This window comes from Salvelinus alpinus, chromosome 13, assembly GCF_045679555.1.
Source record: "Salvelinus alpinus chromosome 13, SLU_Salpinus.1, whole genome shotgun sequence".
Taxonomy (NCBI): domain Eukaryota; kingdom Metazoa; phylum Chordata; class Actinopteri; order Salmoniformes; family Salmonidae; genus Salvelinus; species Salvelinus alpinus.
In genome coordinates, this window is record NC_092098.1 from 9,012,988 (window position 1) to 9,038,239 (window position 25,252).

Genomic DNA, 25,252 nt, shown 5'->3' on the forward strand with positions numbered 1-25,252 from the left:
GACAACGCTGAGCCAATTGTGCGCCACCATATGGGACTACCGGTCGGTTTTGACACAGCCTGGGATCGAACCCCAGGCTTTAGTGAAACCGCAACATTGCGACGCAGTGACTTAGACCGCCGCGACGCAGTGCCTTAGACCGCCGCGACGCAGTGCCTTAGACCGCCGCGACGCAGTGCCTTAGACCGCCGCGACGCAGTGCCTTAGACCGCCGCGACGCAGTGCCTTAGACCGCCGCGACGCAGTGCCTTAGACCGCCGCGACGCAGTGCCTTAGACCGCCGCGACGCAGTGCCTTAGACCACTGCGCCACTCGGGAGGCCCCGATCAGCAGTATTTCAAACTCCAAATGATACTGAGTTCTGGCATCATCTTTGCATTATTGCTGTCGAAATGTCACCATTCTTTTTTTGACAGGTTTACTTATAATGCTTGGATCAAGTGGTTGTTTCAAATTCCTTACTGAATGCAGTTCTTGTAAGTTGTTCTGAATATGGTAGATGATATTAGAGAATGAAAAAGCAAGGTTACCTGAGGAATAGCGTGTAGAAATACAACATGATGGAACATTATTGTTCTGATCCCAGGGTAGAACCTGTTCTTGTGGGTTAGCCTATGTGGTCCCCCCCTCGTTAGTCCAGTCTAACGTGGCAGAACTGCTCTCACAAGGATGCCTGTCTGACCTGGACTGTACTGGAGCAGGCCCAGATCCAGACAGCTTCCCTAAACAACCCCAAAAGTGTTATACTTTAAACAAAGATGCACTTTCTGGGGTTCCATCTATAATTGAAAAATCTATAAAATTTTCAGTGTTTAAAGGGATACTGCGAGATTCCAGCAAGTGGGCCGTTTTTTCAACTTACCCAGAGTCAGATGAACTCATGGATACCATTTTTATGTCTCTGATGGCAGTATGAAGGAAGTTACAAATAGTTTAGCGAGCCAATTCTAACTAGCGTTAGCGCAATGGCTGAACGTCTACAGGTGCGCTGGCGTAATCGAAACGACCTTAATTGCCAGAATGTCACAGTATCTCCTTAATAAGAAGAGGCCAAGAAGCTGCTAGTTTAAAGGAACAGTTACGTAAATCAAAATAGTATCAGGAAACAACTATACTGGTGAATTTAACTCATCAGTAGCTCATCCTTTTTTCTGTCCATTGGAAATCCATGACAAGAAGATGTGACAATAACTATCATGTACAACATTCACATTGATGAAACAGCCATTGACAGCTCTATAAATCTGGGGGAACTAACAACTAATCAAAAAGGTCCAGGTTGTGCCAGCTCACTAATCAGATTTCATTGAAAATAAATTGAAAATATCACTATTATGCAGATACCATAATGCTTTTGGCGTCAATCTTTAGGAACACTAGTTACAGTGCGTTCAGAAAGTATTCAGACACCTTGACCTTTTACACATTTTGTTACGTTACTGCCTTATTCTAAAATCTACACACAATACCCCCATAATAAAAAAAGCTAAAAAACAAGTTTTTAGAAATGTTTGCAAATGTATTAAAAATAAAACAGAAATACCTTATTTACATAAGTATTCAGACCCTTTGCTAGGAGACTCGAAATTGAGCTCAGGTGCATCCTGTTTACATTGATCATCCTTGAGATGTTTCTACAACTTAGAGTCCACCTGTGGTAAATTCAATTGATTGGACATGATTTGGAAAGGCACACACCTGTCAATATATGGTCCCACAGATGGCAGTGTATGTCAGAGCAAAAACCAAGCATTGAGGTCGGAATTGTCCGTAGAGCGCCGAGATAAGGATTGTGTCGAGGCACAGATCTGGGGAAGGGTACCAAAACATTTCTTTAGCATTGAATGTCCCCCAGAACACAGTGGCCTCTATCATTCTTAAAATGGAATAAGTTTAGAACTTCCTCAAACTGGCCACCTGGCCAAAATGAGCAATCGGGGGAAAAGGGCTTTAGTCAGGGAGGTGACCAAGAACCTGATGGTCACTCTGACAGAGCTCCAGAGTTCGTCAATGGAGGAACTCTGGAGGAAACCTGGCACCATCCCTACGGTGAAGCATGGTGGTGGCAGCATCATGCTGTGGGGACGTTTTTCAACGGCAGAGACTGGGAGACTGGTCAGGATCGAGGGAAAGATGAACGGAGCAAAGTACAGAGAGATCCTTGATGAAAACCTGCTCCAGAGCACTCAGGACCTCATATGGGGCGAAGGTTCACCTTCCAACAGGACAAGCACGAGTGGCTTCGGGACAAGTCTCTGAATGTCCTTGAGAAGATGCCATCAATACAATTTGCCCAATTTTGTAAGCACCATTCTACCCTGACATTTTCAGAAGTTCTCCTAATCCATTGCTGATTGGAGCACCTGTGTATATACCAAGTTTTGCAGGGAGTGGCTAAGGGTTTAGAACGTCTAAAACACATTATTTTTATCTCTAAATTATCTGAGCCATTTCAAGAAGAGCTGTCAGTGCCATCTGCACTTGCTGGAATCAAACAAGGGAATGTCTAAATCAGAATAAAGACCATGCATCATAGATCAATAGGACACGTTATTTTTAGTCCAACTCCAGCTGCACACATCTCTCACAAGCCTTGTTAGAAAACACTTAGAGAAGACAGAGCCTCAGAACTGTCAACAACTTCCTGTTAGGTTAAAAAAGGAGGGCTAATGATCATTCTCACTGCAGGGGGTAAACTCACACACGCACACACAGAGTGAGCTATCGCAGCCAGCCAGATGAGGCAGAGGGAGATAGGAGCTCATCCTCGGGTTTAACCTCAAGGTGTTTTTGCTGCAATGGCGACAGAGTTGGCGGAAAGTTATGGGGATCTCCAGCCAACTTTGTTCGTTATGTAATGTCCTCAGACTAATCCTTGGCTGAAAACATCCCAGCTTCTTACTGCTGTAGGCTCCATGTATCCTTGTGATTCCCGATAACAAGATAAACCAACCACAATACAAAATAAACAACCCCAGCCGACAAACAGTAAGGAATCTTCACCCATGACAAGATTACCAACGGCGTACTCCTGTACCCTGCTCTTCTCATTATGTCTGGTTCAGCACATAGTTTTGTAAAGGATGAGCATTGAGGAAATTCATGTTAAAATCGAGACTTGTAAAGAAAACAGTCTAGAGGAAAATACTGTGCTTGATTTACATACAGTATATCCGCTTCTACTACCCAATTCAGCGCAGCACATAGCCTGAGGAAAGCCTAATAAGCCATATTCCCAGGCTCTGGGAGTCAGTCAGTCAGTACGACAGAATGTTCCGGTACCGATACAGAGGTCTGCCCTTGCTACCAGCTAACAACAAACGTTCCCATAACTTTAGAGTCTCATTAGGTCATTACCTAACGTTTTCATATGTTCCAGTGATGCGCAACGACTGTTTATTAATGTCAAATGAAACACGGTTGCCATGTTCTCAAAATATAAGATATTAATGTTCTAGAAACGTTCCATGGGAACGTTGCAAGAACATTCCTGTGCGTCTGTCGTCGTGACGTCGCCTGATGGTCCCAAAGAAACGTCCCCCCCCCCCAAAAAAAAAAAATATTGTTTCATTACACATCACTCCTTGTTACTGTGGCAGAGCCCATCAAGGCTGTGATTGGTGAACCACGGAGCTATTCGCAGCTCTTTGTTGGCAAGGTTAGGGACACACAGAATGCTTTTAACAGTGTTTTCAATTTACATATCTGATACACATGACTACAATGCACATGTTCATTTATATACAGTAATTATTAGTCAACATGTCCTCCCCTGGGATTTGAACTCACAACCTCTTGATTCACAGCATTCCTATTTTTCTGCTACACCATCATGTCTGTGTCAGTTTCTGACTATTCTCTCATCATTGATTTGAATGACTTATTTCCGCAATTTTAGGGCTTTTTGTATAGCGGTCTAATGTTGGTGGGGGCATATAACTTTGATTTAATGTTACTCCTGAATGAAAATAGTTTTTCTTGAGTACTTTTACCAGAGCTGAGATGTACATCAAAGTGCATTCACCCTAATTGCTTACACCTACAGTGAGGGAAAAAAGTATTTGATCCCCTGCTGATTTTGTACGTTTTCCCACTGACAAAGAAATTATCAGTCTATAATTTTAATGGTAGGTTTATTTGAACAGTGAGAGACAGAATAACAACAAAAATATCCAGAAAAATGCATGTCAAAAATGTTATAAATTGATTTGCATTTTAATGAGGGAAATAAGTATTTGACCCCTTCTCAATCAAAAAGATTTCTGGCTCCCAGGTGTCTTTCATACAGGTAACGAACGGAGATTAGGAGCACACTCTTAAAGGGAGTGCTCCTAATCTCAGTTTCTTACCTGTATAAAAGATACCTGTCCACAGAAGCAATCAATCAATCAGATTCCAAACTCTCCACCATGGCCAAGACCAAAGAGCTCTCCAAGGATGTCAGGGACAAGATTGTAGACCTACACAAGGCTGGAATGGGCTACAAGACCATCGCCAAGCAGCTTGGTGAGAAGGTGACAACAGTTTCTGTGATTATTCGCAAATGGAAGAAACACAAAAGAACTGTCAATCTCCCTCAGCTTGGGGCTCCATGCAAGATCTCACCTCGTGGAGTTGCAATGATCATGAGAACGGTGAGGAATCAGCCCAGAACTACACAGGAGGATCTTGTCAATGATCTCAAGGCAGCTGGGACCATAGTCATCAAGAAAACAATTGGTAACACACTATGCCGTGAAGGACTGAAATCCTGCAGCGCCCGCAAGGTCCCCCTGCTCAAGAAAGCACATATACATGCCCGTCTGAAGTTTGCCAATGAACATCTGAATGATTCAGAGGACAACTGGGTGAACGTGTTGTGGTCAGATGAGACCAAAATGGAGTTCTTTGGCATCAACCCAACTTGCCGTGTTTGGAGGAGGAGGAATGCTGCCTATGACCCCAAGAAACCATCCCCACCGTCAAACATGGAGGTGGAAACATTATGCTTTGGGGGTGTTTTTCTGCTAAAGGGACAGAACAACTTCACCGCATCAAAGGGACGATGGACGGGGCCATGTACCGTCAAATCTTGGGTGAAAACCTCCTTCCCTCAGCCAGGGTATTGAAAATGGGTCGTGGATGGGTATTCCAGCATGACAATGACCCAAAACACACGGCCAAGGCAACAAAGGAGTGGCTCAAGAAGAAGCACATTAAGGTCCTGGAGTGGCCTAGCCAGTCTCCAGACCTTAATCCCATAGAAAATCTGTGGAGAGAGCTGAAGGTTCGAGTTGCCAAACGTCAGCCTCGAAACCTTAATGACTTGAAGAAGATCTGCAAAGAGGAGTGGGACAAAATCCCTCCTGAGATGTGTGCAAACCTGGTGGCCAACTACAAGAAACGTCTGACCTCTGTGATTGCCAACAAGGGTTTTGCCACCAAGTACTAAGTCATGTTTTGCAGAGGGGTCAAATACTTATTTCCCTCATTAAAATGCAAATCAATTCATAACATTTTTGACATGCGTTTTTCTGGATTTTTTTGTTGATATTCTGTCTCTCACTGTTCAAATAAACCTACCATTAAAATTATAGATTGATCATTTCTTTGTCAGTGGGCAAACGTACAAAATCAGCAGGGGATCAAATACTTTTTTCCCTCACTGTATCCAGTTATTTCAGATCTACACAAGTGCCTGGGAAGAAGGGCTTAGGGTTTGTGTCTGGACAGGGCCTATACTGGCCTAATAAGCACACGCCTTAGGGATAACCCTTATTGGGACAGTGGTTTGGGCATTAGTCATCGGTGCTCGTGGCCTGGGTTTGAGACCTCCTCGGGGAGTCATACTGTATATTGCTAAGAATGCGAGAGCAGTATGTTAATGTCATTATTTGGCAATATTTACAACACCCCGAACTTACCTAATTAAAATAAGTCCCTTGTCGAAAGATGAGAATCAGTAGGATTACCCTTTCAGCACAAACGATGACCACATTTCCACGACCGCTCATAAATGATCCGTTTTGATTCATTCTACATAGCTGAGTGTCTGTCCATCGTCTTCTTGAAATGCACTTTGAAGTAAATCTCGGCTGTGTTAAAAGCACACACTCATGATCATTGATCATAGTGCTTCAGGGGTAACATTAAAACGGGGCAAAATGATCCACCAACATTGGACCACTATACAGAAAGACTTCAAAATGGCTGAAAAAGTACATACATTCCGTGTGTGGCATTCTCTTCTCTTTCATGTCAACATAAAGCAGATAAAAAACTGCCTGAACATTTTCAGGAAAAAAAAGAAAAGAAAAAAATCTGTCAAATACCCCAAAGCCATACAGCATGAAGCAGGAAGACTTGGATAAAACTACAAACTACAACCGTGTGTAGAAGAAATGTAGTCACAAGCAGTACAGTACAACAGATATGAAAAGTGAGGTGGCACAAACTGAAGAAACAGTGTGCTACTTGGAAGCTTAACATAGTCGTTTTCCCTCCCCTAAGAGTCTTCAAACGGAGTCGCAGGCTCTCTTTGAGGTGCTGTTTTAGTGGTTTTTCCCCCCCTCCAGACAAAGCACTGCCGATTATCATCAGGTTCACTATAACACAACGCTCCTCTCTGAGTCAATAGCCACATTGTCTGACTGGTGACCAGAGAGATAGACAGGAACACCACACGCACACAGATAAACGGGCTGTACTAATAATAATTGTTATTATGCAGTAAAATAACAGGCCGACTGACCCACCAAACGGGGAAAAAAACAGCTGTTTCATAATGGACCTGGGAAATGCAGAACTATTACCTAAGGGCAATTTTAAATTAGCAGAAGAAATCAAATGTTACTTGTCACATGCTTTGTAAACAAAAGGTGTAGACTAACAGTGAAATGCTTAGGGGAGAGCTGTACGAAAGTAACACGGGGTGAAAGTAACATGGCCATTTTCTCAGATGACACAGAAGCTTGAATGACGTAGTAAAGTCAGCACTTTGCTAAGGTGGAGGATGAGCTCTCTGCAAAGAAACAGCCCCGTCTGACCATGTTCTGCAGAGTTATCGACAACATTTGGTTTTGAGCGATGGAAGTAAAACACTGACCCGGAAGTGTTTTTCAGTTGTAAAGTTGTGTTTAGTTGTTTAAGGTTCCAAACATATGCATTTTCTTACCCTATCTAGTGACTAAATGACACCATATGTTTAACGTATCATGCTAGCTAGTCTTAGGTGATAGCCTGGGAGAAGTTACAGGAGAGACAAAAGTAACATAATGTAAACTGATGACCTGGAATAAAATTAAGTAAATGTTTAAGCACAGGCCACATATTGCTTTTATGTTAGCAAATATCAACAAGGGACCGAATGTTACAAAATTAAATATGACATCATTAAAATGATGTCTTAATCAATCGACTTGGTGGATCAGTTTCTCACAAGCTTTTATCGACAGGTTAGTGGTTAAAAATATATTTTTGATTCTGGGGGTCAATTACGTTATGTCAAGTCATGGACATGTGATAAGCAAGATGAGTTTGCTGTTGGGAAGAGAATAAAGACGTTTATTCTATCAAGACACGAGGAGCACACCTGATTGGTAGGGCTAAGCATGAATAGTAATTAATAATGGTGAAAAACATCTCCAACTACATTCCCATTTAAAGTGAGATGAAAAAATTGTTTAATATAGCTATAATGTAATCCATTTTAGTTTGATTAATATTGTTAATATTAATATTAAGGCAAAAATATTGTGGTTGAGCAACATTGCGATGTTGACGCATGGTTCATTTTCATACATTTCCTATAGCACTAATTATAAACCTATAGCACTAATTATTCAAATAGACGGAAACATTAAATTATGGCTGATAGCACATGACTTGCCTAGTTAAATAAAAGGTTGAAAAAATAAATAATACAATTAAATTTGTTGAAAGCAGAGAGCATTAAAAACTAGAAACATGAAGTTAAGTCCGCCCTAACGCATGTACAAAGTAACGTTGCGGGAGTTCTGTTCTCGGTCCATTACCATAGAATTGAAGTTACATTTACTAATAATAGAGTTGTTTGTCATAAAATATGGTGTCTCAAGCTCTATCGATCTCTGAGTAATTAGGAAAAAAACTAAAACTGTTACTTTTGTCCCGGTTCTCCCCTACTCATTCCTAACAATGCAGAGAGAAAATCAGAGAATTAATAACACGAGGAATGAATAGAAAATCAGTATTGATTACTTGGCGTTATACAGTACACGGGTCAATCAGCCATAGTTAGTTAAATCTACTGTCTTTGAAAAAAGGGATAGTGTCATGGAGTCCACATAACACCAGGCTAGGATGACAGATTAAAAGGATAGCTGCCTGCAGTTAAGGGAGAGGATATACGTCATCAATTTGGGTACCAGGCATGTCCGTATGTCGCCCAATGAGAGTCGAGTGTGGAGACGAATGGTCAGTCATCCTGATGAGCCCTTCCCAGCTAGCTAGTTTATATGCTGGGCTGGCTAGCTGGCAACAACAACAGCATGGCGCTGGTTAAAACTTGTAAAAGAAAGTTATGTTCATTTTGAAGGGCGAGGGAGAAATAAATGGTAGTATTGGTCACCATCTGGATGTCACCGTGACATGCCAATTAGCTGAAGTAACAAGCCGGTGTTAATGACCAGTGCAACGGTGTTGGGAGGTGCTTTGCTGACGTGAGTTGCATCCCACCGGGCAATTACATGTCGCAGGCTGTATCTAACGTGGCCAATTTGTTCATTTTATTTAGAGTAGGATAGCAGCCTGCATGAGAAATATCGTGTAATATTGGGAGTAACCATCTGGATGTTACCGTGATACAGTCTACACTGCTCAATGGGGAGAGTTTGCGCTGCAAGCTGGGAGCACAACACAGGGCACGGTGTCCTTCACTCCCGCTTGCCGCAGTAAGGAGATGAAAGTAGCTAGGATAGTGTCGCCAATATCAGGCCAGAGAGACAGCTAAAGCACATGTGTTGTAGGCTAGCGATTTGTACAACTAAGTCATTAACGTCTACATTTCCGTAAAATATAATTACTCTGATAGAAACGGAATGATTCTGAACACTCTCCAAAGAAGTTAAACAAATGTCTAACAGAAGTTTCTAGCCACAAGGACAAACTAGCTAGCTGGGAAGGGCTCATCAGGACGACTGACTGAACCGAATCCGTTCGTCTCCCCTCGACTATCGCTGCGCGACATACGTCATCAATTTGATATGCCATCAATTTGGGCACCAGGCGTGTCATCTAAACTCTGGGCCTGATTGTGCCCCCCCTCATAACTAACTAAAACAAAAGTATGTCCCTTCTCTTAATTGTGTTAACAGCTTTCAGGCACATTTCAGGTCAAGAAGATGTAGTATTCTATGAGACTTTGGTTAATAACCTAGATCTGAGAAACAGATTAGAAAACAATGGAATAATCAGCACATTAAAAAAGAGACGAGGAATGGAAGCTCCAGTTTTACAGCGGACAAGGCTGTGAGCCCTCAGCCGTGGTGGTGTGACTGCTGCGAGGGGAGAAACCTACGTACGGGCCAGGGTGAGTGGGGGTGGGGGTAGAGAGCGAAAGACAATACAATGCCTTGTCTGTGTGACCTGCTGATATTTCTGCGGTATCTTAGATCATAGTGCGATTTCAAAGGTCTCTGATTGAGTCTCTCTCCGGGGGCCTAGCATTTCAGACACGGCTTTAACACCCTAGTGAAGGCAGACTGAGGGGCACAGGCCCTCTTTTATAGCCTCTGGAGAGGGTTCACAGGCTGGGTTACTCACACAGCCACAGACGCTTTAGCTTTGGCTGAAAACCTCCCACTATGACACAGAGGTTAACAAAAAATCCTCCCAGTCCAGTGAATTCATGGTTAAACCTGCCATGTGAGACTGTGTGTGGACCCAAATATCCAAGACCTGTCCGGTCCGGGTCCAAATTCTAACTTGTCTCTCGGGTCCAGGTCCTGTTTGATGGAAAAATCGGGTCTCGGGTCTATGTAACTACAGTCAATAGCACCTGACCACAGCTATGCATAGCCTATAACATATTTATTTTACGCTAATAAGGTGAATTTATTGAATTATATAAGGCCTAGCCAACATATAAATAAATACCTATTTGTAAACCAGAAGAGCAACTTGGCTGATTAACATTTCACTCCTGTACAATCGGGTCTGGTCTAAACCTGGACCTGTTAGGGTCGGGTCTAGGTCTGGTTGTCATCGGGTCCATTTGGGTTCAGGTCTGATTGTTCTCGGGTCCATTCGGGTCAGGTCCCAATTTTTTTTAAAGTTCTGGTCTGTTCGGGTCTGGATCTGATTGTCCTTCGGTCTGTTTAGGTCCAGATCCAACTTCTTGGACCGGAGTAGACCTCTAATATGGTATCTAAAGAGAATGTTGAATCATTCCTTTAGTGTGGGACATAGTTTAAGTGGAGTATGACAGATTGGGGCAGGCATTACCTGCGAAACGCGTGTCAAACTGCAGTGGCATGTTGCGGCTTGCAGCAGCAACCAGTGAGAGAGCACATTGCTGCGTTTGTGACTCAGAAGACAGCAGCTGCAGTGCAATTCAAATAGCAGAGGGTTTTCCTGCGAGGAATGAGAGAACCACTTGACAAGGGAAACACTGCCACTAGGAACTAAAGCTGAGAGACAGTGGACGGCCCTGGGTGTGTTCTGTTGGGCCATGTTTACTGTACACTGAGGAACATGGTTACTGTGTAATACTGTACCTCACTATACACCGTATGAGCGAAATGTTTTTGCTTCGTAAGCCTCGTTTTCCCACTCCCTTGAGGACATGGGAAACGAAACTAAACAGTCGTTTCAGGCTGCTGTATGAGACACGTTTGCGAAAGTGAAATGTGACGAAAACAATTGTTCCGCGCTGCGGCCACTGTCAAGATGTTCCCAAACCAGCTGTGTGTTGCAGTGGTGTGCGCAGTGAGGTCCCCAGCTCATTGAGGGCTTTGATTTGGGCTCGCACGCAAAAGGCACATTCGACCACACCAACAGATGTGCTGCTGCATGTATGCTGCCCACATTAGGAATCACTTCCATGTGGCAAGCTATGACAAGACAAGGTGATACATTCTTTCACGGGCCCTGCAGTCTCCCACCATTCCACCACACACATACACCTACAAATGTCCTCTCCATCGAGTCATTTTTACCTGTTGTTGGATCCAATTCGCTCTCCTCTTTCTCTTTGCGCTCTCTCTCCTCTTTCCGTGCCCTTTTCCCCCCACTCTTTTTCCCTTTCTTCTCCTTCTTCCTGCCCTCCGACATGCTGTCAGTTGAAAGTGTAAATCCTCTCAGGAAAAAAAAAAGCGCTGACAAAAACAGGTAGTCCTGTGAGGAGCGTGTGGCGCTAGACTCTAAGCTTGTCAGAGCGTCTCCCCTCCTATATAGACTCGCGCCAATCACCCACAGTAGGGAAACACCTACTTACAGCAAGGCAAAGAGAGCGAGAGAATGAAAGAGACGACCGAAGAGGGGAGAGAAAAGTACGGAGACCGCGCTGAGAAAGGGGAGGGTAGTATGAGAGACCTAGGGGGTGAGCAGGGAGGCATTTCTCATTGCTGTATAGGCAATTAACTGTTCCCTGCCTAGAACTATCCGATAAACACAGCCTCTTCTAGGCCCTCAAGCTGGAGCCTTCCTCTCTCGCCCCTCTGCCCTACACTTGCGTGTTCACACGCGTAGGGGCTAACTAGACCCTACGTTAGCCACTTCGACCATGCCAGCAACGCTGTCGGCTTCAGGGCGAAGTGGAATCACATAAGGCACCACATTATTGAGTTTGCGCAATAAAAAAAAAAAATATGCAGAGGCGTGCCTAATGATATACCACGTGCATTTGTTTATGTCTGATTTCGTCATTTGACACGTGTATAAGATTAAATACCTCCCTGATTAAATGTTTAACTATTACTGAGGTTTACATCTTGTAAAACGACAGGAGGGATTTGTTTATTCGAATTTCATGCTTGTTTAATTATTTAAAAGTGGAACATGAATTGCATCATTCAAATCACCAGTGTCCCCCGAAGTTGATGGTTTTATTGATCCCCTCGCCACTGTCAGGAAGTCACCCTCGAGTTTCGTCAGCAACACGTGACAACAGAGGGCCCTCGGAGCGAGTTGATAGGGGCAAGGGGGTGGTTTGAGATTCACAGAGACCACAGAACAGAGGAGATGGCCCATATAGCAGGCCACCTGTAGCCTCCCCCAGCCCCAGATACCTCTAGCCTGGAGCATATCTGGTCTTTATGACTGACCCATGCACCCCTGGAGAGGGGCCAGTTAACCCCTACCCCATGCTGACCACCCAGCTCCCTTTGGGTCTGCCCTGTGCATGTTGGTGAGGGGGTCTCTAAACAATAACATGTTCCCCAAACTCACATAATCTGGTTCTGATTTAGGTAATAAACACTGAAACCTAACAAGAGGATATGCATTGAAAACAATGAAAACTAGAAACGTCACAATGCATGACATATATGCATGCTCCTTACACACAAACATCAATTTACTCTCCACACCTCTCACTCTCCCCTTTTCCCTCCTCTCTCTCGCACTCTCTGCCCCCTTTCTGCCTCTCCCTTTCTCCTCCCTGTGTCCTCCTACCCTGCCGTGTTGTTAGCAAGCCCCAGCATGTCTGTGGTTGCGTCTCTCTCTGCCGGCGCATCGTCATCACCAACCTGAGGAGCGAGCTCTGTTTCTCTCTCACAATCACACACACACACACACACATGCAGTCTGTTTTACACATCCAGCAACACTGCACAGCAATCATACAGTATAAATTACTGCTGATATAGCGATGTAATTAAATCCAATAGCCTGAAAAATAAACGTTTTTCTGATCTCAGAAGCTTGAAGAACCACTCACACACGCCTGTCGGAGACAGACAGGTCGAGTGACGAATGAGGTGAGCCCCTCCCCTCATTAAAAAGAGCCACTCGCCCGCCCTCTGTTCATTCTCGAGCATGCCGAACTTCCGCACACTCTTGCGAGTAAGGGTATGCAGTAAGATATCTCACTCATGAGAACCCGGGATTAAGTTCTCTTTCAATTATTCAATTATTCATCTCACATGAAGTATATAGCCAACTCCCGTATCGCAGCATGCAGGCACGAATGGTGAACTGACAGTGCATGTAGCTCATTCACTTTGTAGTAAAACGGTTTAAAAGGAGAGATATTTCATCCATGATTTCCAGTGGCTCAAAAGGCTCCTGTGAAATAGCCTCAAGCCCACTAATCCCATGATGGGACTAAAGGCTTCGGAACTGGACGTACGCGACGTTCCCCCTTCATGAAACGTATTTTCCCACTGTGTTATTGTCGAAGAATATATGACAGGCCAAGATAGTGATTAGATAGACCTTAAAGAGATTCTCCGGTACTTCTGTATACTTTTTAGTCAGTAGATCTGTTTTCGCACTCACAAGCCAAAAGTGGTCCTTGAAAATTGCATAGTACGTCACATAGAGTATATGCAGATATGTGCACGATGCCATTGCTCTCGCTCTCTCTCTGCTGTGTACATTGAGCCTTTGGGCCCTCCCTGCAACCTCATAGGATAATGCTGGGTAGGCCTCTCGCTAGCTGTCACTCAATTGCGAGCGGCTGAAGCTCATTGGCTAGAACTCGATTTGCTAGGGGACTGTAATTCTTCTCATAGATTATGTATGTCTGAACTACACATTGAAACATCCAGCCCAAAGCGGTAGGCTCAAAAAAATGCTTTGAGTCGCCAGAGAACCGAAGCAGGTCTTTAACAGTGGGAAAGCCTTCCCTCAGTCAATAAGGTCCTGTAGAAAACCTCTGACACAGAACATTGGTAAGGAATTATCTGTTTTTGGTCACACCACTTGTTTCCATATCGTGAATGTGAAGAAGGAGCCCTGGTGCTCAGTCTCAATGACTCCGAGCGGTAGGCCTGTCACATCCAGATTTAAGCACTCACGGGACAGGCCCAGAGGGCCATGGTTCCTGAGTGAGGGTGGAAAATCTCTCTGTTCGCTTGGGTCACAGGAGATGCCAGGGCTAGTCATACAGCAGAAAAAGGATCTCTCTTATCCGGAGCTTGCCTGGTCATCGAGGGGTTACCAAGATGAGGGATGAGCCTTCTTCCCTCACTCTGGCTAAAGTGGGGAGTAAAGCTAGCACGAAGAACAATGGGTAGTGTGCATTTTCTTGTGATGAAGAGATCTACGGATGCTTGACTGTATTTCCTCCAGATCTGTTTCACCACTTTTGGGGATGGAGTCTCCATTCCTTTTAAAGGGGATTCTCCCTGGATAATAAGTCTGATCCTACATTTAGTATTCCCGGGACATGCGTTGCGAGTAGGGACAGTATGTGTGCCCTGCTCCACTGAATAATCCTGATGGATAGTCTGTAAGCACAGGGAGCAAGTGCCACCCTGGTGGTTGATGTAAGCCACCACAGTCGTATTGTCTGTTCTGATCAAGTCGTGACAATTCCAAAGGGAGGGTAGAAAGTGTTTCGGTGAAAGAAACACTGCCAGAAATTTGAGGTAATTTTATGTGAGCAATGCAGAGTTTATTGCATTCCCCTCCTGAACGGCGCCCCAGCCCGTGAGTGGCATGTCTGTCATCACCACCTTCCTCGTGCCACTACCCCTAGGGGTGCCAGAAACAAAGATTGAGGGGCTCTTCCAGTGACAGAGAGCCAAGAGACATGCAGAGGATACCTTTATCTGACAATTGTGGTGATGCCGTGTAGACATACGTTGGGCAGACACCCAGTACTGGAATTTTCTCATCCTCAGTGGGGCAAGAGGTACTACTGAAATGGTGACCGAGCGCCCTCTGTGGAAAGGGAGAGGCACTGTCGAAACGACCCAATTAGTTAATCTAAGAGTGTTGAATGATGAGAGAGAATCCAGCATTATGCCTATATATTCTATTCTCTGTGTTAAACAGCTCTTTTTTTCTGATTGATCTTGAACCCCAGCTTGGAGAGGGGGGTTACAAGGGAAGCAATGTCTCTTACTGCTTGCTCCCAGGATGGGGAGCAAAGCAGGTAACTGTCTATGTAGGTGGAGACTCTCAGCACCGTGATTCTCAGGGGTGTGAGGGCACAGCGTTACCCTGAAGAAAGCTGTACGAGTAGCATGTTTTTCAGTCTAGGAGTCTCTTTTGACCGTAGCAAGGTGAGGCGTAACCGGTCAGTTTAGCCAACGAAACGAGTGAACAGTTAAATGTACTACACGAGAGTAAGCTGGCAATTCCACCGTAGATGGGAGAGCCAGTAGCAGCCGGCATCCTAGCATCGTTGGGTGCCAGCAACAAGAGTGAGGGGGTTTGAGTGCCTGCCTCAGTGGCCATCATACCTTGAAATCAGGGAGTCAAGGTTGGACCGTGGTCAAGCCAGTGTTACCCTTCCTACGTACCTAATAAGTGGAATAAGTCCTGCTAACCTAGTAGCATCTGCTGCGAATTAGCCTTGACAGGCGTGAGCTAGCTTATTGGGTGCCTCATGGCCAGTGTTGGGGGTACCGCATTTTGCAGAAACAAGTAATATAACAGTTCGTATTACTCCAATTGGAACAGTATTACAGTTACTGATCAAAGAAATAGGTTGTTACGTTTGCTATCATTCCCTTCCTATTACAGTTATTGATCCAAATGAATATTTGTGATGATTATTCCCTCTGTTGAAGCAATGTAAAAACAAACAACAACAAAAAATTGTTTAAAAAAATCCCCGCCCCAGATTCTAATTGTTTCCGTCCTCTCACCAAGTTCCTGTTTACACACGCACACGCTACTACTAACTGCTTTAGTGAGGGAGATGAAACATGTGCTTTCTCAGTGTGGAAGTACTGCCACTACTTTGATTTGGTAGGACCAGTGTTGGGAAAAGCTACTCTGAAAATATAGTTTACCAAGCTACCAATTATTTTACAAAGGAAGAAGTTCAGCTACACTAAAGCGTCCCTTTAAAAACTATAGTTCACTGAACTAAAGTTACTTTGAAAAAGTAGCTCACTGCATCCAAACTACTACGTGAAAAACAAACCGTATGGCGGTCTGAAATGTCGTATACTCCAAATTGCACAAACAGATCACGTTGGGGTCATATGTTAACAGAATGTGTATTTTAGCCTATTAAACACAACAACTAGGTTTCAAGTGAGAATTATAGACATGTTTGAAGCCAAAAAAGAAAGGAAATTATTGCACCCATATTTTATTAGATTTTTGCAAAACAAAGTAGTGTGTAGTTCCAGTAGTTAGATGGACTGCTACATTGCAAAAAGTCATGAACTACTGAAAACCTTATGTACATTTGAATTTAGTTCAACTACTACCAAGCTACTGCAGAATGTAGTTAAATTACTAGTTGAATTACATGTAGTTCATTACTCCACTACACTGGGTAATAGCCTAGCTAGTAAGCACAATGTTAGCCGGAGGAAGCTAGCACTTTGTTAGTTTTGCAGTGAAGCTAGGACAGTTGGTCTAGTCAATGTGGTACGGCGGGGTGTGGGCTGAGTTAACGAGAGAGAGCGCTAATAATTCTACCCTTTCCGGTGGTGAGCTACCCAGGTTAACTAAGCCGTGCAGCTAAGCTAGCCAAGTTTCAGTATCAAGCCGTGTGACGCTAGCTACCACAGGAGACAAAGGGAAGAACAAACTGAAAAAAACTAACTTACCCGAAGCAAAAACTATCCTTTCGATAGTCACCCATCACAGAAGTTGAGAGCTGAAAAACCTGCGTACGGCGGTTGCGAATAACTGAACAGGAAAACAGATCAAGTCGTGCTGAAGAGAGCTTAGGTTATTTATAATAAGGGTTACATGGGGGAAAATATCGGACATATCTGAAATGAAAATGGATGGCCCTCCATTCAGCAAAATATTTTGGACCTAAACCCTCCCTGAACACTTGAAAAAAAACTAGTGACCCTCTATATCCAAAACAATAATTAAAACAAAGTGGATAGCAGAGAACATGTCTACCATTTACCCTCACTTCTTGGATAGACCAGAGCCTTAGATATGCAGTTTTAGAAACTGTTCTTCGTCCTGTCATTACATACCAAAGCGGGAGTTTTTTTTATAGCACACAGAGCTGCAGGCCAGAAGGTTGTGGGTTCACAGACCACAATGGACAAGAGTAGGGTTGGAAAGATCTCCTTCATAGTAAAATAACGAATCTAGCATGGTATTTGCAGGTCCGAGAAAAAATATCCTGTTATAAACATTTCATGCAATTCTAAGTAATTTGACATATTTAGTGGAATCTTTTTTTAATACCACACAAATGACCGGAATTACAGGCTAAGAATGGACAGAGACATGGGCCTATGTGTTCATCTTATCATATTTCTACAATGCCAAATCAGTGTGTCTTGTTTGCAATGAAACTGTCCCTGTTTGCAAATAATAAAATCTGAGGCGTCATTAGGAATCTGAACATGGTACTTTCAAAAGTTAGGCCTACTTTTCCACCCCAGACAGTGAGCGTTGAAGCAACAACAACAACAAACAATCTTCTAATGTACAGAAAGTTACAAAGGCTGACTTTGACAATGATATCCCATATGCATCGGAGTCATGTCTTTCCTGGGTATTTCACAGCTTGTTTCTAGCATAAAGAATCGTGGACCAAAGCACTGTTATAGATCTATATAATTGGATCCATTTTATTTTCTTCAACATCTTAAGCTAACAAGGGGTAGGCCTGTGCTTTTTGACATTTTCTTTAAGAAGAGGTAGGTCTATGGCAGACCCTCTCATACCCCCTCAATTGGAGTCTTGGTTTTAACTTAACAGACCTTCATTTCCCTGGGGGAAGGCTATTTAAAAAGAGTGCATGGTGGGTTGACGAATTTACAGACAAATCTATGGATATAGCAACCTATAGCCTAATTTTGTCTGTCAAACAGTCTAATTAAAATGAAGATTGTTTGAATGAATTATGCCTACTCGAATTTGCCTACTTTCAGCACCATGAGCTGTTCATTTCCGATTGATTGTGCTGCAGCTGTTGCTTCAAGTTTCAGCACCACAATGTAAGTTACTCGAATCTGGCTTATTGTGAGGTCAGTAACTCTGATAACTACATAATGGGCATGAAAACATATCGTTTTGAATCAAATCTATTATAGTAGTAGCAAGCTATCAAAGTTGACCTCCGGTCCTTCTCATCTTTGCACTCTCCTTCTCAAACTGAACAGAACATAGGCTTCAGGCTAGTCTGAGCGCAAGATTTTTTGGACCAGGTCAAATAAAAAAATATTTCTGGAAGAAACCTTTGGTTAAGCAGCACAAACAAGTTGTTGATCAGAAAGAGCAGAGCAGACCGGGCTCAGGGTTGGAATATCGGTTGCCGTGTGTAATGCAGCCTAGTTTTATTTACACCATCCCAGCTATCTTAGAAATATAACTGTGCACTGTGCTTCTGCGAGCATACACTTCATAGCCTATAGCATGTAGATCATTTGATTGACACCACACTAAATAGCCTATAGGCACAATTTGATATTTCGTGCCCAGCGGAGAATCAGAGATGAGGGGCGGTATCGGGCACACATCGATATATAGCCTGATAAGCAACTAATTTTTAAAAAATTATTGAAATGTCATCAATTACAAATTCCCTGACCCTCCCCTGGACTAGTTAAAAAAATATACTAAACCCTCCCCTGGACTAGATAAAAAAATACTAAACCCTCCCCTTGACTAGTTAAAAAAATATACTAAACCCTCCCCTGGACTAGATAAAAAAATACTAAACCCTCCCCTTGACTAGTTAAAAATATATACTAAACCCTCCCCTGGACTAGATAAAAAAAATACTAAACCCTCCCCTTGACTAGTTAAAAAAATATACTAAACCCTCCCCTGGACTAGATAAAAAAAATACTAAACCCTCCCCTGGACTAGATAAAAAAAATACTAAACCCTCCCCTTGACTAGTTAAAAAAATATACTAAACCCTCCCCTTGACTAGATAAAAAAATACTAAACCCTCCCCTTGACTGAAATTTTAAAAGCATGCCCCTCCCCCATTTTCCTCCAGGTAACCATTCTGTACATTTCGATCTGTCCCTTAGAGTAGTACTTTTCATGAAGAACATAGGTGAGAATGATCAGATGGTGGGTGAGTGGCTCCTCATAATGAGGGGAGGGAATCACCTCATTCGCCATTGGACCTGTCTGTCTCCGATAGACGTGTGATTGGTTCTTCAAGCTTCTAATGAACGCAAGATATCGAAACAAATAATTGAAAGAGAACCACCCATGACTAAGCGAGGTTTTACATTGATGAGATTGGCAGGAGATTCTCGAGAGATATCGAAAAAAATTCAGAGAATAGACCGTTTACTATAATGTAAACTTGCGAACTTGTCATGTCTCGAACGCTACCTCTGGAGGTCGCTTAAGACATCCGCCCAGCAGTTGCCCCCTTCCAATTGCAGTAAAATCCGCTTACTTTGAAATTGATGCTGTAGCTTTATGGGAATCTCAGAAGACAAGCAATCAACAGGCCAGTGAATTAGAAACTTTTTCACTCGCATTTAGCTTTTTGTCATGTCATGATTTGCTTGATATTGCACATGCTTGTCAATTGTTGCATTATACAAGAGTGTAATATGGTTTTGTTGCATTAATCAAGAGTGTTATATGGTAGATGCATAGTTCGCATGCTTAGCCTACTGGCTACTGGGCTACTGTGACATTTACGGTACATTTGAGCTGCGAAACCACCTTTACATACAATAAATGACTCTGGGCTGTGGAAGTATTGTACATTGACAACGTTAGGGCTACCCTGTAACCAACAGACTAGAACATCCAATGAAACTGGCTTAAGTTCAACTCAGCATGACTCATCTTCTGGTTTGGTATCAGGCCCCTCCCGGGGGGGAGGTGGGGAAGAGGGGGCCGTTCGTCATGTCCCAACAGGTAGGCCCGCTCACCGCAAATCTCAACTCAGGGAACTTGAAACGCCAAATAGAGCCCAGGTGCACAATGCCAACTTGGTCCAGTCCCTCTCTCTCTCTCTCTTTACCCCACACTTAGCATCGCTCCCTCTGTTTACATCTCCCTCTTCTCCTCCTCTCTTACAGTTTCTACATGGTGATCTAATTTGTCAGCGGGGATGACAGAGCAAGCAGGACTTGAAGGGCTTCGTTGTGTCACGAATCAACCCCTTCCCTCTTCCTCCTCACCCCCTCTCCCCTCCTCCTCCTCCCCCTCTGTTGAGCAAGATGAGACTCGTTACCGTGCCTCTGCTGTCCTCTCTGGCACTAGTGTCTGTGTGTATGTGTATCTGTGTGTGTGTGCGTCACAGACTGTCAGTGTATAATGTAACAATACTAATGTAAAGTAATGCAGGTTACATTAGAAGGAAGTACCGGAGAATAAAATGACTCAGGCAGGAGGTGGGGTTTAGTTAAACAATCTCAGTGTTGTAAGTGTAGTGTGTTCTTTGATAAGGACATGTCTCAGCCATCTTGACAAAAATAGAAGGAAAACAAATATGCTACGGGACTAAATGTGTCACTGTTTTCCTCCCCACTATGTTTCTGCCATGACATGAAAATCCTGTGTTGTGAAATTGAAGGAGAGGAAGAATAACATGTGTGTAAATTGATGAGTTCTCTGCCCATGGCCCCCAACCTTTTCCTCTCTGCTCCCCATGAACTCTTGTTTTCAGGCAGGGCCACCACCATGCAAATGGATGGAAGATTAAATAAGGGATAAGAGCAGTCCATCCTGCCTAAAATGGCTGCACTTATCCATGTGTGTGGGCGTGTGCCTGGGAGTGTGTACTAGCCTGGGGATGTTGTGGGTGTACCAACCTCACTTTGAGGGCGCCTACTCTTCATCCTGTTTACAAACAAGAAAACGCGGCTATGTTTGACAGTGGAGGCTGGTGGGAGGAGCTATAGGAGGACGGCTCATTGTAGTGGCTGGAATGGCACAAAAAGGAACGGAGTCAAAGATGTGGTTTCCATATGTTTGATGTGTTTCATACAGTTCCATTGATTCCATTCCACCCTTTACCATGAACCCATCCTCCTATAGCTCCTCCCACCAGCCACCACTGATGTATGATCACATACACACACACACACACACATCTGCAGACTACTATGGAGAGACCTGCAGTATTAAATCTTTATCTGAGACTCTACAGACACAGGAGGCAGATGGTTAGAGTCCAAGATGTTTAATAACAATCCAAAAAGGGAATAGGCAAGAGAATGGTCATGGACAGGCAAAAGGTCAAAACCAGTTCAGAGGTACAGAATGGCAGGCAGGCTCGAGGTCAGGGCAGGCAGAATGGTCAGGCAGGCGGGAATGGAGTCCAGAAAAACAGGCAAAGGTCAAAACTCGGGAGGACTAGTAAAAGAGAATAGAAAAGCAAGCGCACGGGACACCATGCTGGTTGACTTGAACATACAAGATAAACTGGCACAGAGAGTCAGGAAACACAGGGATAAATACACCAGAGAAAATAAGCGACACCTGGAGGGGGTGGAGACAATCACAAGGAAAGGCGAAACAGATCAGTGCGTGACAATCAGTTCATGTCAGTACAGCTCACAAAGACAGAGACCCAGTCACTAACTGCTCTACTAAGTAGAAAGGAAAGAAAGACAGATACTACACGCAGCTAAGTTTCTCTCTCTCGCACACACACACTAGCCTTTTGGGAACCTAAGTGAGATTTTGGTCCATTAAGCCTGGCTTGCAGTCGGCCTTCCAATTCATCCCAAAAGTGTTTGATGGGGTTGAGGTTAGGGCTCTGTGCAGGCCAGTCAACTTCTTCCACACTGATCTCAACAAACCATTTCTGTATGGATCACGCTTTGTGCATGGGGGCATTGTCATGATGAAACAGGAAAGGGCCTTCCCAAAACTGTTGCCACAATGTTGGAAGCACAGAATCATCTAGAATGTCATTATATGCTGTTGCGTTAAGATTTCTCTTCACTGGGGCCTAGCCCGAACCGTGAAAAACAGCCCCAGACCATTGTTCCTCCTCCACCAAACTTTACAGTTGGCACTATGCATTCGGGCAGGTAGCGTTCTCCTGGCATCCACCAAATTCAGATTTGTCCGTCAGACTGCCAGATGGTGAAGTGTGATTCATCACTCCAGAGAACGAGTTTCCACTGCTCCAGAGTCCAATGGCGGCGAGCTTTACACCACTCCAGCCAACGCTTGGCATTGCGCTTGGTGATCTTAGGCTTGTGTGCCGCTGCTCGATCATGGAAAGCCATTTCATGAAGCTCCCGACGGACAGTTCTTGTGCTGACCTTGCTTCCAGAGGCAGTTTGGAACTCGGGAGTGAGTGTTGCAACCGAGGACAAATGATTATTGCGCTACACGCTTCAGCACTCGGCGGTCACGTTCTGTGTGGCTTACCACTACTTGGTTCGGGTCCCCGTTTTGACTTGGTGGGAGATCTGCCCTTGGGCACAACCCTTGACCCTGGTTGCTCCTGTGGGTTGCTCTGGATGGGAGTCTGTTAGATGACTGAATGTAATGTAAATGTTGAGCCGTTGTTGCTCCTAGACGTTTCCACTTCACAATAACAGCACTTACAGTTGACCGGGGCAGCTCTAGCAGGGCAGACATTTGACGAACTGACTTGTTGGAAAGGTGACAGCCTATGACGGTGCCACGTTGAAAGTCACTTCAGTAGGACCATTCTGTTGCCAATGTTTGTCTATGGAGATTGCATGGCTGTGTGCTCTATATTTTATACACCTGTCAGCAACAGGTGTGGCTGAAATAGCCAAATCCACTAATTTGAAGGGGTGTCCACATACTTTTGTATATAAGGTGTATGTGATGGGATGTATAGACATTATGGACAGTATGTGTAAATATAGTATATCTGAAGAATATGTAGGATAGAATAGTGTATGTACAGCAATAGTTGAATAGGATGGCCTTGACTAGAATACAGTTCCATGTCTATATACTAGAATACAGTATATACATATGAAATGGGTAAACAGTATGTAAACATTATTAAAATGACCAGTGTTCCATGTCTATATACGTAGGGCAGCAGCCTCTAAGGTGAAGGGTTGAGTACCCGGGTGGTAGCCAGCTAGTGACCGCGACTTCAGTTCAGGGCAGGGTACTGGGTGGAAGCCGGCTAGTAATGCCTATTTAACAGTCTGATGACCATGAGATAGAAGCTGTTTTTCAGTCTCTCGGTCCCAGCTTTGATGCACCTGTATTGACCTTGCCTTCTGGATGATGGCTCGGGTGGCTGAGGTCCTTGATGATCTCCTTGGCCTTCCTGTGACACCAGGCACTGTAGATGTCCTGGAGGGCAGGCAGTATGCCCCCGGTAATGCGTTGGGCAGTTGCCGTACCAGCCCGACAGGATGCTCTCACAAACTTTTACAGATGCACAATTGAGAGTCTTGGGGGCCAAGCCAAATTTCTTCAGCCTCCTGAAGGCGCTGTTACGCCTTCTTCACCACACTGTCTGTGTGGGTGGACCATTTCAGATTGTCAGTGATGCTGTGTATGCGGAGTAACTTTAAGCTATTCAATTTCTCCACTGCGGCCGTGTTGATGTGGATGGGGGCGTGCTCCCTCTGCTGTCTTCTGAAGTCCACGATTAGCTCCTTTATTTTGTTGACGTTGAGGGAGAGGTTATTTTCTTGGCACCACTCTGACAGAGCCCTCACCTCTCTGTAGGCTGTCTCGTCATTGTTGGTAATCAGGCCTACCACTTTTATGTCGTCTGAAAATGTGATGATCGAGTTAGAGGCTGTACTCCCTGTCCATGCAGTCATAGGTGAACAGGGAGTACAGGAGGGGGCTTAGCACATACCCTTGTTGGGCCCCTGTTTTGAGGATAAGTGTAGTGCAGGTGTTGTTGCCTACATTCACCACCTGGGGGCAGCCTGTCAGGAAGTCCAGGACCCAGTTGCACAGGGCAGGGTTCAGACCCAGGGCCCCGAGCTTCATGATGAGCTTGGAGGGTACTATGGAGTTGAAGGCTGAGCTGTAGTCAATGAACTGCATTCTTACATAGGTATTCCTCTTATCCAGGTGGGATAGGGCAGTGTGCAGTGCGATGGCGATTGGATCATCCGTGGATATATTGGGGCTGTATGCAAATTGCAGTGGGTCTAGAGTGTTGGGTAAGGTGGAGGTGATATGATCCTTAACTAGCCTCTCAAATCACTTCATGATGACAGAAGTGATTGATACGGGGCGATAGTCATTTAGTTAATTTACCTTCGCTTTCTTGGGTACAGAAACAAGGGTGGACATGCAGACTGGGATAGGGAGAGATTTAATATGTCCGTAAACATTCCGATTGGTCAGACCAGCGTTGAATAGACCTAAGCACGAGTACTTCCTGTTTGAGTTTCTGATCTGATTTGCCAAAGTGAGGGCGGGGGAGGGCCTTGTAGCCATCCCAGAAAGGAGAGTGACAATGGTCAAGAGTTTTTGAAGCGCCAGTACTACAGGCAATGTGTTGACAGAACTTCGGTAGCGTTTTTTTCCCCTTTATTCAAGTCCCCAGCTACAATAGTTTCCAGTTTGCACAAAGTCAGTGTAGTTCCTTGAGAGCCGTCATGGAATCGGCTTGAGGGGGAATATACACGGCTGTGACGATGACCAAAGAGAATTCTCTCGGGAGGTAAATTTGGTCGATTGTGACGTATTCTAGGTCGGGTGAACAAAATAACTTGAGTTCCTGTACGTTACCACACTGAGTAGTTAATCATGAAACATACACCTCCGCCTTTCGTCTTCCCGGAGAGTTCTTTATTCCTATCTGTGCGATGTACTGAGAACCCAGCTGGGTGTATGGATGGGAACAGTATATCTGGAGAGAGATATGATTCCGTGTAACAGAGTATGTTACAGTCCCTGATGTTTCTCTGGAAGGAGATCCTCGCCCTGAGCTTGTCTACTTTATTGTCCAGGGACTGAACATTATTGAGTAATATACTCGGAAGTGGTGGATGGTGTGCACGCCTCCTGAGTCGGACTAAAAGTCAACTCCGACTAATTATTCTCTCCCGGCGGCGTCTTAGATAAGTTCAATCACCGTGGGGGGTACGAACAAAAGATCCAATTCAGGAAAGTCATATTTCTGGTCGAAAAGCTGGTGAGTTACCGCCGCCCTGATATCTGAAAGTTATTTCTGGCTGTATGTAATAATTCAAGAAACGTTCTGGGCTAATAACTTGAGAAATAACACACACACAAA

The 25,252-nt window shown here is 44.2% G+C and overlaps 1 protein-coding gene across 3 annotated transcripts in view; it reads right to left on the reverse strand.

Annotated features, from left to right (window-relative positions):
• LOC139536954 (pro-neuregulin-2, membrane-bound isoform-like) overlaps positions 1-25,252 on the reverse strand; it is a 108,119-nt gene that overhangs the window by 51,565 nt on the left and 31,302 nt on the right. The window contains exon 1 of one of the 3 annotated variants that reach the window (XM_071337718.1): positions 11,175-11,747. The exons of the other annotated variants lie outside the window; for them this stretch is intronic. Coding sequence (XP_071193819.1) covers positions 11,175-11,289 — 115 coding nt within the window. The 5' untranslated portion in view covers positions 11,290-11,747. Of the gene's footprint in view, positions 1-11,174; positions 11,748-25,252 lie in introns of those variants that run through there. 3 annotated transcript variants of the gene reach the window in all.